Here is a 19610-nt window from a genome sequence, read left to right on the forward strand (position 1 = left end):
TGAAATCACCTGAATATCTGTTTCAAATACAAGACTTCCTTTCCAGACCTGGGCAAATTGTTTAATTTTACTGGTTCTTACTCTGCAAATTTCTGTGTTACCATATTTCCCCCATTGTTAATTTTTCTTTTTATGGAGTCTGAGAACTCTAGAAAAATGGCCAATTTGTATGCATGGAGATGGATTAAAACCACAGTTAACTTTTTAGGACCACAGTTGCATCAAGTTTTAGAGTTGTTTGTGAGATGCTGTAAATTCTGTAGCATTCTTAGTTTGTGCAAGAAAGCAGACTAGTTCTGTTGAGGTCTAGTATATGCATTTTTTGCACCTGCAGGTAGTTATCTTTAGGTTCATTCAGATTTTTCCAGTTAGGACAGGCAAACCCAGTGCCTCTCTGATAGAAAGAACCCTCTTAACTTGTAGAGGAGAAAGAGTCCCTCTTCAATATCTTAGCAGTCCAAGGTCAAACAGAGCTGATACAGATGATCAATATCACTTTGGGATCTCTAACATGCCAGACTTATACAGCAGTCTAATTTCATGGCAGTAAAAGTCATGAATATATATATATGTATATATATGAAGAAATATTTAAAGAAATAAATATATTAAGAATGAAATTGCAATGACATTATTCCTGTAGAAAATTGGGTATTAAAAAATTGGATATTTTTTTCTGTTGGAGGTTGACCTGACAACTGCTCCTATCAAGGTCAAATGCCCAGTAAGCAAGATTGGCAATGTTGAGACTAATTCATGAGCAGAAGAGGCTTCTATTTACCTCTCTGCATACGTGCCAGTTGCCTGCCTCTGCAGAAAGGGGATTGTCATAGTCATAATTTGAACAGGATGGGATTCCTGAGAAGGCTGGGATGAGGGCAGTAAATAATATATCAGCACTAAGGGCAACTGTATAACTGAGTAATGTTTGATTTACTTTTTGTCGTGTTGGGGTCATACAGCTTGCAAATGTTGCAGCTGTTCCGTGATACACACTCAGATGAGACACTCTTGATTTTATTTCCTGCTGGTTTAACTTTGTTAAAATTTTATTAGTCATGCTAAATTGGACTTCAACAAATGTCATCAAATATATATAAATTCCAGAGTTCTTAGATTGATCTCAGCCTTTGGACAAAGAGCACATAAAGTTAAAAAGGGTGATTTATAAGATGTAAGAATTATTTGGGACTTGGTCCTCTAGAGACAGTCACAGCAGTCTTCTACTAGTGGGATGGAAAGGATTTGAGTATTCCTTAAATGAGTAGCTTACTAAACATTTGCCAAACATTTTCTTTCCAGGCCTTTCCCTCATGTGAAGAATCTGTCAGATCTTATTCTGTATTTGAGGAATTGCCTTAAGAATCTAAGTCAGTTCTGCCTGTGGCTCGGATTGAGCTAAATTCCAGATTTCTTTGTAACAGTAACAAGTCTGCAAGGTTATTTTATTCTGAAATTTGAAAAGGTAGCAATAAATTTGAATTCAATAAATGAAATGTGAAATTAGGTGAAGATAGGATGATGGCAAGTTTTCAGTGGTTGCAAAACATCCTTTGTCCCAACTTTATCCTATAAAATGCCTGATAAATTAAGAAAAAATAATCCCTGCGCTGAAATATGTTGTTTACTTACTTCCCATAATTGCGGAGTAAATTGCAGAAAAAAATTTTTAAATCACTTACCTATACAGTGAATTGCAGAGCCTTCAGAAGAAAAGTGTTTCAGATACAGGTAATATAAATCAGATGTAGCTGCAGGTAGAAACTTCAAATTTGCCTGTTTGTAACTCATCTCAGGAAAAATCCCTTATATATTAAGAAGATTAAGTGTAGCAATTGGAAAGCAATATTTTGAATGTATCAGGATTTTTTGAGGGAAAAATAAAAGGTCCTCTAACATGGAAGTTTAGGAATAAAACTTTGCAGAAGTTTTTTAATTTGATTATTTACTGTGTTTGTCCTAAATTTAAATGTCCTACTAATAAGTTTGGGTAACTTCCTAAATATAAATGTGCACTTACAGTGCAAATGCATTCATCTTTCACTTATCATCCAACCTGAAGTTTCCATATGTATCCTGAATTTTTGGTATTTTCTGATCAGTCAATTTAGATAAATCTCAAATATGTTATTATGTATATGGGAGTGTTTACTTGTCTCCCTATGTGGTAATACGAAAATTGAAGTTGAATTCATTGATAATTTAGTTTCCTGCTTATGCAACTCCTACTTTCTCAGTAATTAACTAGTATTAAAAATATGTTTTTAATACAGGGCATATTCTAGCTTTATGAAATTGCTTCTTTATTCCTCCTGCATTCTCCTTGGTGCCTGTATGTGAGAAGAAAGTATAAGCCAATGCGCTAATATTGTTGTAGTTTCACACCCAAAATGAGGACTGATATTGCACAACTTCTCAGGAACCTGGCAGACCTATTATGCCTTTAATATTTTCTTCTTTTAAATCAAACTGGGGGAGACATTTAATATAGATTTTTATTTACTCTATTTTTAAGAGCTGCAATAGTGATTTAGTGTTTCTTCTGTGGAAATGGAAAGAGGACTGTAATGTAAGCTAGAATATCTTTGTTAGGCATCTAATCCACTAAAATTTTCTAAAATTCTTTATTTGTTGCCATAAATTTGGTACAATCATTTTTTGTACTTGTTCATTTCAAATTTTCTGTAAAAAATAGCAAATGCAGATAGGTTTATATAAGCTGCTTGTTGTTTTGGCACAAACTTGGAATAAGGTTATGTGGTTGAACCCCTCTACCTCTGCAGTACAGTATAATACAAGTCCTGATCTTGCCATTAATCACACAGCAAATGACAGTAATGCATTCAGCAAAAGCACTGGTTACACCTTCCTTATAGTCTCCCCCCTCATACAAAACAAATGGTCTAGTGCAGCTCAGTATTCGTTTGACTTAAGCCTTTATGTCCTATAAAATGTCCATAATGTTTTCTGAGCTTTCTACAGACAGCTAAATTTGAGGAGCCTGCCATCCAATTAAAAGATAATGATCGTGAGTTCTGTAATAATCGAGTTTTGTGTCCAAATTAGTTTTCTAGTCTCATGCTGATCTTCAAGAAAGCACCATTTCACACACAGATGAGACTTCATCTGCATAATAGAAAGTTTTATTCTTCCCAAGAACAGGAGTTTTTATTCTACCTACAAAAGCTATGCTGGCTGCAGGCTATTTAGGATCTCAAAGATTTCAACTAATATGGTGAAAATTTCATTGAAAATGTTTGTTTGAGTAAATTAGAATGTCAGTATTTCAAATGTAAATTTTGAAGCACTGCAGACAAATTGTAGCTTCTTAGAATTAATCAAGTGTCTTTTTGAAACATGAGCATATATCACACCATTTCTGTTACAGTAATATTTATATGTGCATGTATTTTTGCTGTGTATATGTACATATTTTATGATCAAAGTTTATAAATCTTGGAACATGAATTACTGAATTCACTGTAGTTGTGTATTACTATTAGCAGCAGTAATAAATGACCAGCTCCTTCAAATGTGGCTAGATTTATAGATGCTACATCCTTTGATTAATAAGCTGTTCTTTACCTTGACACTTTTCATGTCTTAAGTGTTTTTAATCACGTACTGCTTATATTACATTGATTATCTGAAAGAATGTTGAAGCTTTAATGATCCTTGTTTTGTCAGTGTAAGAACTTAGCAGTACCCATCATATGATGTTATTCAGTATGACAGTTACTCAGCTTATACTTCAGGGAAAATATCAAAGCTAATATCTAGTTTGTAGTATAAGTAATCTTTCATGATTACCAGTTAGGATGATTTGGGACTGCCATCACCCCAGTGGCTCCTATATTCAGTTTTTCTAAAGATTTTATATTTCCATTTATTAGTCTTTCTACTCTTCAATTGCAGTTGCTAGAACAATAAATGTGAATATTTTTTGCTTCTCAGTCTTACAAATAATAAAATCTAAAATACAGCAGCTCACCTAGGTAGCAGAGAAATTTTCCTCTGATATTGTTTATCTGAAAGGAAATGCAGGAGAAGATTGCCATGACTGCAGATTTATTGGACGTTTATATCATATCTGTATGGTTATGCTGGTGTGTAGTGCTTGGCTCTTTCTTGCAATAACTTTAAAGCCAGGGAAGTGACTGTTGGATTGACAGGGTGAAAGTAGTAGTAATAAAAGAGGGGAAAAGAAGACAATGTGCATTTACAGTTTATATGGTTAAAACTTATACTACCTCCAGGTCATACAGATATGGAAGGAATGTGACTGACCTGACAGTTATGGAATTTTTGATCAATTACTACTTAGCTTTCAGTGGAACACTTTCAGACCCACAAGACTTAATCCTCATTTACGACATTTCTGTTTAGCTTTATTTCTCTGATTCTCAAAGTGACTGAGATATTACTATTTCTATATAAACAGTGGCAAATATGCCAATAGCACTTCAAGAACAAATAAAAACAAATTTCTTCTTCCATATCTTCATTATATGGTTAAGGCATACAAATTGATATTCATGCATGCAGTCATTAATGACAGCATTTGAAGGCTTCTCTGTTAGTTTAGATAGAAATGTATTTTTCAGCAAGCAGAAGTGCAAGCTATTAAGTGTTGCAGGATTGGATATTAACCAGAAAAATGAAGAATGTTCACCTATGCCTTTTATTGGGAATTATTTGTGTCATTTTCCTCCTATTATCAGCCCTTGGTCATTTCTACTGGATAGGTTTGTGCAGAAATACGGTAGCGCCACAAGCACTTTGCTCTCAACTCCTATGATTTGTGTCTTTTCTCAGAGTATGTCTGCCTAACCATTTGGCTAAAATGGCAGCACTATCACAGCCATTTCAGCTGCTATCACTGCCAATCCCAATGAAACTGAATGGGTGTAATTATGAGCTATTTTTAGGAAACATACTTTATATAGACAGGACCTCTGAGGGCGGTAAATTCTAGGACACAGGGAAGGATGTGCAAGAACAGTACTTTCCACTTTAAATTACATGTTTCAGTGTCTAATTAGAAAGTTTCAGTGGTTTCACTGCTGTCATCTGCTTTGTGTCATAGCAAGGAAATAGTACATATTTTCATTCACTTAGGTTTTTTACAGATTTACTCTGTATTTTAATGATATTTACACTTCACAGAACCAAAGCAAGAAAAATTTTACATCACCTTGTGTGCCTTATATATTGTGGACCAGTTAAACATCTAGAGTTAAAAACAATGGCTGCAAACTAGGTTGCAAACAAATTTTGCCTAAGGCATCAACCATAAATTAAAGTAATAATCGTCCCCGTAAGAGATAACTTTTTTCCACTGCTCTTTTAAAATGAAAAAGAAAGTAGGTCAGAGAAATTTAGGATATTTTAGAATATGTACAGTATTGTATTGTTTGCCAGCACCTAATTTACAATTACAGAGCTGCATGAATATTGAAATGATTCAGCTTCCCATTATAAATGTATGTGGCAGTTTGGTTGTTGATCAGTTTATGAAGTTAATGCAAATGAAACTGTCTTCCTGTCAGCATTTGAAATATATAATGCAGTCATGTTGTATATTCAGGGACAGGCCATTGACAGTCAATTAACAAGTTTGATTGGTATGTCAACTCATTCTTTTGAATTGTTAATAGTATGTTAATAGCATTCATTTCTTTGTGCAGTCCCATTTGCAGCTTCACAGTTACAGCTATTTTTTATGATTCTGAGTAACCTAAAATAGTGCCTTAATAATAGATTATTAAACACCTGTCTGGTGTAGCTTAGGGAGGTTTTTCTAGACTGGGAGTTTGCAGTGGATCCCTTTGATATTCAAATCAACAAATGATAGCCTTTTTATTCAAAACGTAAGTTCTTTTGATGGTTAGCTTGTTAAGAAATATTCAGCTCCAGTCTGACCTGATCTGGTTTCCCATGGAAAAGATCTGATGCTGTTTGAAGGTTCATAAATGGAATGCCAATGACAATTTGTTGTTGACGTTTTGCTGCCTCAGCCTTCAGATGCTGCTGGTTGATGTGCCGCTTTAGCTTCACCAAATAATGCTTGCAGGTAAATGATCTTCTGATTGATCAGATAGTTTCAAAGCAAAGAGTTCTCTTCTGTGGTCTGCAGTCATGGTTTTTAGGCTTGGAGGGGTACTTTAAAAGATGCATCAAAGTTGACAGATGAATCTCGAGGCAAGGAATTGTGGGAGACAGCAGAATTGTGGGAATATTTTTGAGAGAATAACATATTAGCAAGAGTTTTGAAGACCTTCAAAGGTCTATCAAAGCAGCTCCCTATAGCAGATTTATTCCTCCTTTAAAAAAAATTAAAATTGAGTACACTGGTTAACTCTCAGTTTTCTGTGTTGGGAAGGTGTTGAGCTGATTTTTTGTTTCTAAGGATGTTTGAAATGGCATATTTCATTTGAATTTCACTATTATCTTGTTCTGCATTCAGAGCCTCATCCTGCAAGGTGCAATTTCTGCTTTTACTGAAGTTTGCATAAATCAAAGTATTACATCACCTTACTAGGCCAGGGTATATAGTGAAAAACATTCCTTTACATAAACATTTATGACATTTAGCTAGTGTTAAAATCAAGACATGAAAATAGCAGTTGGAATAACCCTTTTTCTCCACCTTTCTTCATATACAGGCATTATTCTTTTATACCCTTCTCCATTCCCCATTAGTGCCTTTCCTGATTTTAACACAGCTATTTTTTCTGAAGAATCAGACTAGCTATTAGAAGTTCAAAACATACATCACAGAAACAGTTCATTTCTCTTTGGTTTGAACATTTAATTATTCACTATCAGCATGTGATATTTTTTCTGCAAAAACATGTAATTGTTTTTTGTTGGGGAGTTATCTGAGTTAACTCATTGAGATCTGAATGCCAGAAGCTCTGAGGTTTGGAGTCAAATGCTGTGAGCAGTTACATTTCCAAACATGAACTCTGGAATCACTCACTGAAAGATGCTGTGTGTTAATTATATCTCTCTGGACTTGGTAACAAATCATTTGTGCTGATTGAACTTAGGCCAAACTATTTTTAACAACAAAACCCAGTCTTTTTGCAAAATCCTAAAATACAACTTAAAACTAGTTGGTGAATGGTCAAGTCAGGCAACTTCAATCTTTATGTCAAATAAATAGAATGGAAAATTTATATGAGACAGTTTCCATCACTGAAAATTTTGGCATTTTTGCATACTTTTCAAATACTGCACATTGTTTAGCTGGTGATTTGAAGTTCATTCTGGTGGGCTGAACAAGCAAAATATTAGACATTTTCATTGTCATACGAGATTATGTTTTCAGTAACATACCTATGATTTCCCTTAGCTCAAAATGCAATATTAGATATTTAAACTGTTCTCTGTTTGTAGATTTTGATACAGCCTTGCAGCCTCTGTTTTTGAAGAGATACTCTATTGGTTATTGGTAAAATTCAAATTAAAATTGAAAGCTTTTCTGATAATAATGTCATTGATATTGTTTCTAATTCATGATTTCTGTGCTTAAGTTTTAACCACTATACATCCAAGAGAACTTCTTGACCCCATTTCATGTTCATATTAGGCATGTCTAAGCAGGTTTTTTTAATTTTCAAAAATGTGGTAAAAACTCCCCTCCCCAGAATGGTTTTTATTTTGTCATCTTGCGTCTTTTGAAGTAGCCTAAATATTTCACAAAATCTCTGTTCATACAGAATTATCTGCCTGAATGTTTTGTAGTGTAAGGCTTATCTTAAGTGCCTTTCATAGTGGTAAATTTCTATCATTTAAAAAACTGTAAGGTAACAATGACCATCTCATAGCAGTTTGGAATGCTTGTCATTTCCTTTTTGGATAATGTCAGACTATCAAGTTACAAATCCTAATCAGTCATGTACCAGTTTTGATTTAATGTTCATTATAAAGATTTTGCACATCATAACCAATACTTTTCATCATGGAACAGGATCATGCCATCCTATACTATCCATGGTCGTGAATTTATTTAACCAAATCAGAACAGTTCCAGCAGAAGTTATTAGGAGATGTGCTTCCTGGAGTGCCCATTGTCACAACAGCACTGTCATTATCAGGCAAAAGGAAAATACTAAAGAAGGGATTTGAGCCTGGGTCTCAGCAATATTGCAGCTGATTAACCTTATTGCTAGATTATTCTTTGATGCAGTCTGCCCCTCCTTTCCTCTTATTTAACCTCTTTTTGTTTCAACAATTGGCTTTCTACCCATTTTTCTATATCAGAGGGCTTGACTCTGCAATTATAATTACTTTTATAAATAATGCAAACAAAAGGGCTAAGCACATAGTAAATTTGCAGGCACTGGTTCTTGACACTGCTTAGTGATATGAGATGGATACAAACATGGCTGCAGCTTGAATGGGACAGCATGAGATAGGTATTTTATTAGTAACTTTGTACTCACTATGCTGTCAGTGTAGTGCAGTTTCCAGTTCTAAACTTTCATCCTTTTAAATCACTTAGAAAATTCCATGAAAATTACTACTAAAAGGAATAAGTTGAACATACACTCAAACCAAAAACTACCCCCCCAAAAAAAAAAAAAAAAAAGAAAATGTATAATTTGTATAATTCAAGAAAGCAACTCCATACCCAGATGAATATGTGTTACTGTACAGAATAAAATTACAATACAGTTATAGTCTAGTTATGAATCAGAATTAAAATAAAATTTGTTACAGAAACTTAATTTTTAAATGCAAGTTATCACTTTATCAATAGGTAAGTTCTTTCCTTCAAGTGCTGCCAATCTGAGTGACTGTCTGCCCACTGAAAGCTCCATAGTAAATTCTGCCTCATTGCATTTTTGGGAATGTAATGTTACTTTATATAAGGATGTTGTCCACACTGCAATTCTGATAAAAGTCAGTATTTAAGCATACAACAAATAAAAGAATATTAAGTATATATGTAGATCTTTGTTGAAACTTCCAGTTTCTGTAAGTATAATCAGAACTTGACTTGCAAATTTGCATTGAAAGATGTATCCCTAGAGAAAGATATTTGCTATTTAAGGAAGTATTATCACTGAAATATGAATAAATAAGCAGAGGATTGTGATAAGTACTGTGTGTCATGTAGGTTATATTTTATATGCATTGTTATATGTATTGTACTGGTACATCTAGCTGCACAAACAAGTCTCCTTTCATTTCCACTGGGAAATTGTGCTTACACGTGTTACAAATTGGACTTCTGCACTAAATAATCTTTGTCATACATTAAGCTGTTTTAGTGTTGGTTATTGCTTAGGTAGTCATAGATGTAAGTAAAATCCATTTGAGATTAGGTATACATGGAGGATGGGTAAAAGCAAAAAAAAAAAAACCCCAAAACCGCACTCTATGGCTAGAATAAGAACTATTACTTTTATCTTACTGTAGTTACAGTGAACTTGTTCTCAGTTATCTGGTTCTTGGTTTTATGCAAGTGCTTCTTTCTCATCTCCCAGTTAGAACAAACCCTCTTAAAGTAGCCAGTGACAATCATGAACAGCATATTTCAAGTACGAATATGAAGCCAAGTGAAGGCTGGGAACAAAATCTTTTCTGTAAGAATAGAATGTCACGGTGTTAATGTGTTTCATACACTGTGAATTACTGTCGTGTGATGAACAGCTTTCACTTTTCAGTACAGAGTACTTTCTCTGCCTATCTGTCCCTCTTCTGTTTATAATCACATTCAGCTATTTGACAGTTGGCATGAATAAGGACTGTAGACAGGTAGGAAAGGGAAAAAACAACTCACTCTTTATAGGATTTTATGACTGCAGTCTTGATTCTCCTTGGATGCTGAATTCCACAGCAGTAGTGCAGCCTTAAGCAGTACCACCCTTATTGTTAGTAGAAACTTAAATCTAGACATTTCTGCTGTGCTTCCTTGGATTATTTGATCACTGCAGTGATAGTTGAACTGGTGATTTAGTTTACTGTAAGTGGAAGTTGTCAGTAGAAGCTTCAGTTAATGTGGGAAGGAGATCATGAGATCCCCTTCTAAGTAGATGGTATGTTTAAGAATAAAAGTAGAAGAGACAAAGTCTGTAATATAAACACAAATAGGTAGCTAAGGAAATCACATCACTTCTTTTGTCTTTATCTTCCTTTAGATATTATGTGTATGGGTACAGGTACCCTATAACCTCTCTCTTATGTGAGAGGTTATCCAATTCCCTAGAACTGTAGAGAAACTGTAGAGAAGAGGAAAAAGGTAGAAATGGAGGAGGGAGGATTGTCTTATGTATATGCCAGCTACATCTTTCTCTGGTGATATTTATAAACCTTTTGTTATGAAAATAAATTTAGGATTAAATAGTAAAACCCCAAATGAGCTGTGTGGGAACCCCAAATAAACGCTTAGGGAACCTCATGTAAGTTGAAGACATTTTCAGCTTAGCAGAGGAGGGTAAAAACAGAGGGAGGGTAATTTTACATCTTTACCCTGGCAGATTTAGATGCTTGTCATAATTTGAATGCTGATATGCTGAGCTGTAAACTGAAAAACAGTGTTAATAAAGAAATCTAAAAACTCTTGGAAAAAAGAGTTAGCTCTGAAGAATCATATGGAGCTTTGATATCACCTGAACTTTTACAGACTTCCCTTTGAAATATGGAAATCATATAATACTTTTTGTAAAGGTTATGATACCAGTTTGGGGGATTGTAACAAATTTTACTCTTTGATTAGACCAGTGTCATGGGAACAGAGACTCCAACTTCTTTTGTCCTATACTGAATGTGCTTCTAGTAAAGAGCAGTTATTTTTTAATATAAACTCTTCAGCAGTTCTTCAGTCAAGTTTTCTCCCTTGTTCTAAATATCTGTATTTCAAAATATTTTGCCATATGTTCTGGCATGAGTTTTCATTTCTCCTAAGCTGTCTCATTTTCTTATTTGCTGCCTTTATTTCAAACCTGTGTCCATTTTTATTATTTCTACTGGTGCACATTCCAATTTAGTATCCTCTGTGGGTTTCATTATCATGCTGTTAATCCCTTCTTTCACTGACTTAATGAAGATGTTAAACAAAATCAAGCCTAATACCAATCCCTACGGCACCCCACTTCAGTTACATTGGCATTTTCATTACTCTCTCCTCACAGACTATCAGCTAGTTAACAGCATTTATATTTAGGAGAGTTAAATAATTATTTCCAGATATGCCTTATCAGATATTTTAAGAATCCATATGAATTATAAACATTGTTCTCCCTTATCTCTGCATATACAATTCACTAAAAAACACAATCACCTCCAGCAGACATAATATGCATTTTCTAAAAATGTAGCATTGCTTGAGAGTTCATGTCCACATTGTGTCATTTCTCTCACCTTACACTGTTGGATACTAGTCTTTTCTGCCTTGTTTGTCTGGACCCTGACAAGGCCTTTAGTTTCCCTAGTAAATACCAATTGAAGCAGCTCATTCCCAATCCCAACCCCAATTTTTAGGAATAGACTCATCTGAGTACATTTTTTAAAAATTTGTTGTGTTTGGCATCTTTATTTGAAGTGACATGAATAATAAATGAGGAAGTGTTAATCAGTTTGGAGGTTTTACTCCATCTTTTAGATAAGGTATGTTCATAAAGCTAAGTGTTCTGCAATTTTTCACAGTTGGCAGATTTGCTAATGTGCTTGTGTGAGAACTTGTGATTTTTTTCAAAAGCTTGAGAGGAATGGTAGGCTTTGTAAAAGGTGGCAGATTAATAGTCATGAAGACTAAAATTCCACTGTCCCAAGGAAGAAATACATCAAAGATTAATACTCTTGTTAGCTTGCTCATTTTAAAATAGGGAGACTGCTCTTTTTATATTTAGGAAAAAGCACCCTGCAGAATGTGGAGAACAGTTTATCCTCTATGGCAATTAAGTCTTTAAGCTGTCTACTGTAATTTTCCAGGAAGGAACAATAGGTACCCTGGGCACTAGCACAGCCCACGGGCCAAAATATACGAATTAAGTAAAGAATATTTTTACCTCCATTTTGTTCATTTCTTCTCCCTGTCTATTGGAGATTCCAAGTTGACTAAAACAAGAATTGTGGAGATTATTTCAGACTAGCTGTCTGTCATGCCCTCATGAGTGTATTAGATGGGAAGCCTTTCTCACCCACTTTATTGGAATCTTTCTAGATGTTTAACTGCAGGTTCTGACTTTAAAAGCTGCATTTATTTTTGATTTATGTCTAATACTCCCTTGGAATATGAATGACAGTTTGTGAGGTGGGTTTTCTTTGTGAAAATTTCAGTTTTTGAATCTTTGTCTTCTGTAAATCAGAAGTGTGGGGGTGTTATTTCTGTCAGTTGGAGAGCAGAATAAAATTGATTTGACATTGATCAATATTTAAAAATAACCAACACACTGCCAAAAATATGTATGCAACTACTACCATTTTCTTTGATAGAACAGTTTTTAAAAGATTAGTTTCAAGCTAATACTTTGATCTTACCTTAAGTTTTTGACCTGATCATCCCTCTCAAGTCTGTACCTTTAGCATTTTGTTGATCTTCAAGGTACTACAGACCTTTGGAAATGTATTAGATGAGATTGCCTACTGTAAACCCAGCACTGTCAAAAGGCTCATTTTGAGGTATTTGATTTTTAGAGGATTGCAGAGGTGTTTACAGTTAAGTATAGAGTATGATTAGGAGATATTCATTATGTTGGTTTAGTATTCATAACAGTATTGTGGCTTCTTCAGATGTACTTTTGAGTTTAAAGGACTGCCAGATTTTGTGCTGCTCAGTGTTTGTATACTGTGTGACATGATACTTCTCTTTAGTATAATTTAAATTAGAAAATACACAAAAGTTTTAGGTGTGTTGATAGCATTACAACACTGTGTTCAATGTCAAGTATGGCTTTGTGGGATGATGTATCTTAATTTTCCTGAACTTCAGAGAAAAAAAAAATACACCCTAGTTTAGCATTCATGAAATTGCAGTACTTTGTCACTTCTTGTTAAAAAAAAATGTTCTGTGAATTTTCAACCCCCAAATATATAAATTCAAAGAGAAGAATTTAAAACACACATTGATAAAATAAATTTTAATAGTGAAGAGCAATAAAAAATGATGAGTTTTGTAGTCTTGTAGCTCAGGTGATCAGATGCATATTGAAAGATCCATCCCAAAATGAGAACTAACAAAATGGACTCACAGCATCTGAAAACTGAATTATAAAACTGTGGGAATTTTAAAACTGTGGGAATGTTACACCTAGTTCAATAAAATAGCCATAATATGCTGTTGATTTATTGACTGAGGTCTAACTTTAGCTGCTAATTAGAAGGAAAAGCTATTATTGGGTTTTTTGACCCAACTAGGAAAAAAAAATTATCCAAAGGGAAGTTCAGAAGTTTTGAGTATGATGTGCAAACTAATTTGACTAAGCTATATGTGGAATCTTAGAAATTTAAAAAATTTTAGTCAAAAGTAATAATAAATTTAGTAGTAGTAGTAGTAGTAGTAGTAGTAGTAGTAGTAGTAGTAGTAGTAGTTAGGAATATATCCTTCATACTTTAGCTACTTATAAAGCTACTGATGCACATTTTTCCTCAGAAGAAAACCTGTATCAAACTCAACTATGTGTTGTGAATTCACTCCTGGAATTTTCAGACTACAAATTTGTAACAGTTCAAGACAAACATGAATTATATTGAATACTGACTGTATTAGAATCATGTTAGTCAGATACAATTTGTTTTCATAGTATGAACTTCAAGCTTTTCAATTACTGTTGTCTAAATGAGGCTTTTAAAAACTGTATTCATACTAGTCAGTTGAATAAAAGATGTCACATTGCAAAAAGCAATTTTGCCATCATTATCTAAAACAAGAGGGGCCCTAGGAAGAAAGGATTACCATATATTGAATAAAAAGTTCACCACCTTGCAGCTTTAATCCCGTTAGAAAAGATTATTTCTATCTAACTTAATCAGCCAGAGGTCTTTATTGCCTGGAGTATTAATTGATTTAGGTCTTCATTAAGGTCAGAGGTACCCCTGGCTGACCAGAGGCAGCCTATTAGTGTGTTGTCAGTTCTGCTTATTTACATTGACTCAGCCTAATAGTGGGTCGTGTCACTGTTAGGTCAGGGGGTCACTGAACCTTTTGTGCAGCCTGACCTGTTAAAGGGCAGCAGTCACTCAGACACCAAACTGCATTCATAACAAAGATTTGCCTGATTGCATATTGACTCCTGCCTTCCAAGAAACATTTGTGGTGCCACTATTAGCATTTGCCTAAGTGTCTGTGGGTGAATGTTTGAGATCCCTCTCTTAGAAGTTTCCAGCAAGTTTTATACTGTCAGTCAATCACATACAAGTTTTAATAATACCAGCAGGAACAGTTTCATCAACTTTCCATAGTTGCTCTTGGCCTTCAATAAAAATTCAGTGGATCTCTGTAGGTATCCTATAGCTTCTCTTCTCTGTTTCTGTCTAGGCAACAACAGTTGCAGCTTTTCCTTCTAATTAGCAGCTTAAGTTAGACCTCAGTCAATTAAGTCTGGTTTTCTCATTGATACTTATATATATATATGGGAGATATGTTGTGTCCTTTTGGTAGCTTAGATTACTAGTAAAAACTATTTCATGGTATAGAACAGTTTCAAGTGGCACGGAGTCAGTTCTTCTGTATGTTCCTTTCCATGATGCCTTTGATATTTTGTCTGTTTTTTAATAAGTGAAAGCACCTTAGAAAAAAAGCTGCTATACAGCTTTCTCTTGGTATAAGCCATGCCCTAGGTCTAAATTATACTTAACCCTGCAAGACAGCTACACTGCGAAAAGTAGTAATTCTCAAATAATCTCTTATCTTTCTATTTGTGAGAGCATGCATTGCATCCTCTGAGGTTCTGATTGTCCACTAAACTCCCCTGATTATTTACAGTTGTTCTGACTGAGCAAAATAGCTGCTAAACTATTATGTTAACTTTTAAGGACTCATCTTTCATTTAACTTGCAGTGATACAAATGAAAATAAAAAGGGAAGAAATGTGGAATCACATGAAGCCCCATTTATAACCTGCGTACTGCTGTCAAACAATATTGGAAATAAACTTGTGCAAGTGAGCATCTCAGCAGTATGAAACTTGAGTTTTCAGGGTTGTCTTTGGTTCAAGTCTTTATTTAAATTTTAGCACTGGAAATATGTGTATGGTCTACAGTGAAAATCAAAATATCAGTGAGACATTCACTGTATACATATGGATCCTCTAAGAATCAATATAGATTCTTTATATTGTAGTTTTGTTTCTATGCTGAGTTTCCTGTATAATGCAAGTGGGCCAGGCTGGATACACTGTGAATCTACACCCTGAAAGAGCTTCTGTTATCCTCGTAAGTGCTCCAAAAAGATAAACTGTTGCAAGGTTCTAGCAGGGTTTTGCAGAACACTTTCACAACACAAGTACTGACACCATACATTGTGACAGCTCCTCTTGTAAGATTTCAGTACTGTGAACAAGATAGTATGATGACTTCCCTGTTTTAAATGCCTTTTACTCTGCTAACAATTTTCTGCGTAATGCTTCAAACATTCCAGAGACAACGTCTTGAAATCTGCTAGAACAGTGTTTGTACTGGTTTGCTGCTTTGTCCTTGCTGATTATTTATGCTTGCTTTTCATGACTGAGTCACTGGGAAAGAGAAGAGAGATACCCCTCCTCCTTCCCTTATTCTAAATTATGTCCCCCTGCAATACAGTTGCTGCAAATCTGTGGCCATTTTTTTATCCTTTTCCCCTTGCATCTACCCTTCCATAACATGGTGGCTTGTTGGAAACGTTGTTTTTCTATTAATTGCATCTTAAGATACAAACAAGTATGTTAGGAACAGAGGGATTTATTCAATTGGTTTTTAAAAAACTGCAAAATTCCCACTGAATCTTAGCCAAAAGTGCTGCCAATTTTGCTCAAATCCTTCTGAGATTTTTTTATGACCCTGCTTATGACCAGTGGGGCTAATTGTATCAGAACTGTCCAGGATACTTTAAGAAAGTGCTATCTTGGTCTGTATTTCAAAACACTGACAGATATTTTATCGTTAATTAGTATTCATATTATGTCTCAAACAATCTGTTCAAGAATAGGGGAAGTGAACTGGTTGAACAGCTCTTCTGTCTACCTAATAATTAACATGGGTGATGCATGGAAAACCAGCAGCTCAACAGGGGATAAAAAGGAAGAAATACCATCGGTGTGATTTTTTTTTTTCCTGTAGAAGTATAAACTACCTGCATTGGAGTTTTTGACTAATACATGGATTTCACTCTGCAGAGGTGAAAATGAATGGTTTGCTTTAAAAACAAACCTGTGCCCCTCTGAATCATATCTTTCTGAATTTGTTTCTCATCTTGTCAGTATGCCACTTGGTAGCTGGCTGGACTCCCTTGTTCAGTGGCACATATTTTAAAATAGCGCTGTAAGAAAAAAAGAAAGACCATTTGTTCCTGCAAACCAAAATATTGCTTTCATATATTTTTTTCCAAATTCAGGATTATTTATAGCATTATCAAACAATATTTCAGGTATTTTAAACCATTTAAATAGTTGATGTGTGTCAGTTGATATATTGTTTCCTCTCTGCCTCCTCCCCCTCTTCAGCTGCTAATCATAGAACTTGTATGCCAAATTGTATAAGATACTCTTCCAATAGTTACATGTGTGAGTCTTTTGTGAGACACAGACAGTTATGAGGACAGATTTGGAGTTGCATATGGGTCTGTCACATGGTTTGATTGCCATGTCTTCTAGGACACAGATTTCTTTTTTAATTATTCTTAATTCTGAGGAATTTTTACAGTTTATACAGTGAGTTCTGCAAAATTCTTCCAAAAGATTCCTTGCACAGTCCATTTTCTCTGTCGTTACTCCTAGCAAAATTCTTCCCGTGCTGACTTCAAAGCTGCTTACGCCCACCTTACTTCCCACTTCTATACTTAGTTTTCTTTTGATAGTGAATAAAATTTACTGTTTCACTGATTAGGATATGCACAGACGTTCTAGAGAAGTGCAGCATAAGACGATGAAAAGTTTTGATATTTACATTAAGATTTTATAGAAAAAATCTTTGAGATGTCTGAATAACAAGAATAAATGTTTCCTTTGCTGGCTGCTGTTAAAAAAAGTAGGTCTTCGGAGTGTTGCTGGGAAGATTTTGGAAAATAAGCCCAAAGTAACTGCATTGCAGTCGTAAATCTGGCGATCCATTAAAGTCCATTCTCAAAAGGCGACCCATCTCTTTTGTTCAAGTAGCATCTCTTTGTTCAAGTAGCATTCTTCAGCATTTTATTTTCAATCTGAAATTTGCTTTTACCTTCTAGTGGAATAACATCACTTTTTGTTCATACACAGTCATTTAGGTGTTTTGCTAATATATTTTTACAGTACTTTTATATTAGCTTACTAAAGATGCTACAGGTGTGTAGTGATAATTTAATTAATTAATTTATTATATGGTTTTGTCTAAAACAAAGCTTAAGACATAGAAGATTAAAAAGCCAGCATTGAAGGTAATGTGCATCATCACTCAAAAGAAAAGAAAACAAGAGCATATTTAACCATGGCATCAGTGTGATCCAGCAGCTGTAACAGTCCACATCAGATTATTGTTCTGAGCTGACACATGCATCCATGCATTATCTTTAGACTGGCGTGTTTGCTCTATTTGTAACAAATTATGGCAAAGAACAGTACTATTGAAAGAAACCAGCTGGAAGAGAGAAAGATGCTTCCCTTGTCTTCTGTAAACTCCCAGAGTCTCATGTACTTGATCTGATTCTCTTCTAGGTTGGTGATGTTCTCTACTGTGCCGGGCAGATTGCTCTGGTGCCCTGCACGATGCAGCTGGTGAGGGGTGGCGTACGCGCCGAGGCCAGCCTTTCCCTCCGGCACATTGAGCGAGTTCTGCAAGCCATGAGCCACAAGACTGCGCTCCACCACGTCATCACAGCCAGCTGCTACGTCACCGACAGCAAGAGCATTCCTATTGCTCGCTCCATGTGGCAGAGGAAATTAGAAGAATGCAAAAAGGTAGCTGCCCTATCTATTTTCTTCTTTCTGGGCTATCTTTTTTTTCTTTCTAAGTCTTGCAGTAATATCCAAATTTTTGCAGTACATTTCAGAGGGGTTCAAGTAAGGGTTTGAATGAGCTGTTGTGTTCTGGCTCATGAGTGGTTGTGCACAGATTAGAAAGAAAACTGCTTAGTAGAAAGTTATATTCACCACTAACTTTGTCTTAATTCCCCAAAGCATTTTGTTAAAGAACTCTTAAAGAACAGCCAATTTCTCTAACAAGAATGTGAGCAATACCTCATTTGAAGTACTTCTGTCCATATGTTTTTTGCATACTGAGAAATGGGCATTTTAGTTCAACTTTTTGTCAGTTGTTCTGTTGAGGATTTTTCCCCCACTTGCTTATAAACAATATTGTTATGATAACTGAGTTTAGCAATTTACCACGCATTATTGCTTTATATTCAGCTGGACTTCTAAGACCACATCTGGACATGCCCTTGATTAACAGCATAATAATTTGCACAGTGATTTATAATGATGCCATAATAATTCCTGATTTGTATGTGGCCCTTTTCTTAAAATAGCCATGGAACACCCAGGCAGCATTAAAAGGCAGTGGCCACAAATCTCCCCAAATGCATAAAAACCAAATGCATAATTGGTTATAATTATGCAAATGTAATTTAATACAACCTATTATGTTTTCTGGGGGCTTGGAAGCATAGAATATGTTAATATTTTCATAGAAGAAGGAAAAAGACACCTGAAACTTACCTTCTATTTGCCTTTGTCCGCAGTCTCTGCACTAGGCAAGTGTCTTTCTGAGTAAAGATATAGACTTCACTTACATGCTTATGCATCTCAGCTTGGTTTATTAACCAAGAACACTCCTAAATAGTATTTATTACTCCTCCAAGACCAGATTCATATCCAGTATTTAACCCGAATTCAATTTGTTTTATTTAAATAAATTCCCATTTTTGTTTTGTGACCAGTTAGTAATATACCATGACCACAAACCCTCTCTGCTTTCTGATTTGCAATATATAAGATTGGAAGACAGATTGGTGGTGTTTGCCAGTTCTTTGAAATTTGTCTTTTCCCATATACAGACTTTTAGGTCTTCCATAGTTATTTTTCATACCAACTACTCTTTATCAAGTCCTTTATTTCTTCTGTTTACTAAGATGACTAGGCAGAACTTGCTTTTTTTAATTTTTTTTTTTTTTAACTACCTGAAAAACACTGATGAAGTTGCTTACTTTTGGGCTATCGCTAATATCGTTCCATGTCCCTTTTTGGTTGTTGAAGCCATAGCTTAAAAAATGGATTGTTGCCTACATGCACTGAAGTGATAGCTGAAGTGAAGTGATAGCTGCCTGACAGGTTTCAGGAATCTTTAAGAAAAACATACTGCATTTTGCCAGTCCATGGTAGGATGTTCATCAGTCTTATGCTGTGCTTATCAGATCATAATTCATTAATGACACTAGCAGAAAGAAAAAAGTATTAGATAATGTTTGCCACAACAAGATCTAAAAATGCTTT

General features: G+C 34.9%; 1 protein-coding gene across 4 annotated transcripts in view; it reads left to right on the forward strand.

Moving 5' to 3' along the window:
• The window catches only part of DPH6 (diphthamine biosynthesis 6), a 220624-nt gene that overhangs the window by 111125 nt on the left and 89889 nt on the right, over window positions 1–19610 (forward strand). For all 4 annotated transcript variants that reach the window (XM_059849820.1, XM_059849821.1, XM_059849819.1 and 1 more), the window contains one exon: window positions 17835–18077. In XM_059849820.1, the coding sequence (XP_059705803.1) occupies window positions 17835–18077 (243 nt within the window). The remainder of the gene's footprint in view (window positions 1–17834; window positions 18078–19610) is intronic.

The sequence above is a fragment of the Haemorhous mexicanus genome, chromosome 6 (genome assembly GCF_027477595.1).
Source record: "Haemorhous mexicanus isolate bHaeMex1 chromosome 6, bHaeMex1.pri, whole genome shotgun sequence".
Lineage (NCBI taxonomy): Eukaryota > Metazoa > Chordata > Aves > Passeriformes > Fringillidae > Haemorhous > Haemorhous mexicanus.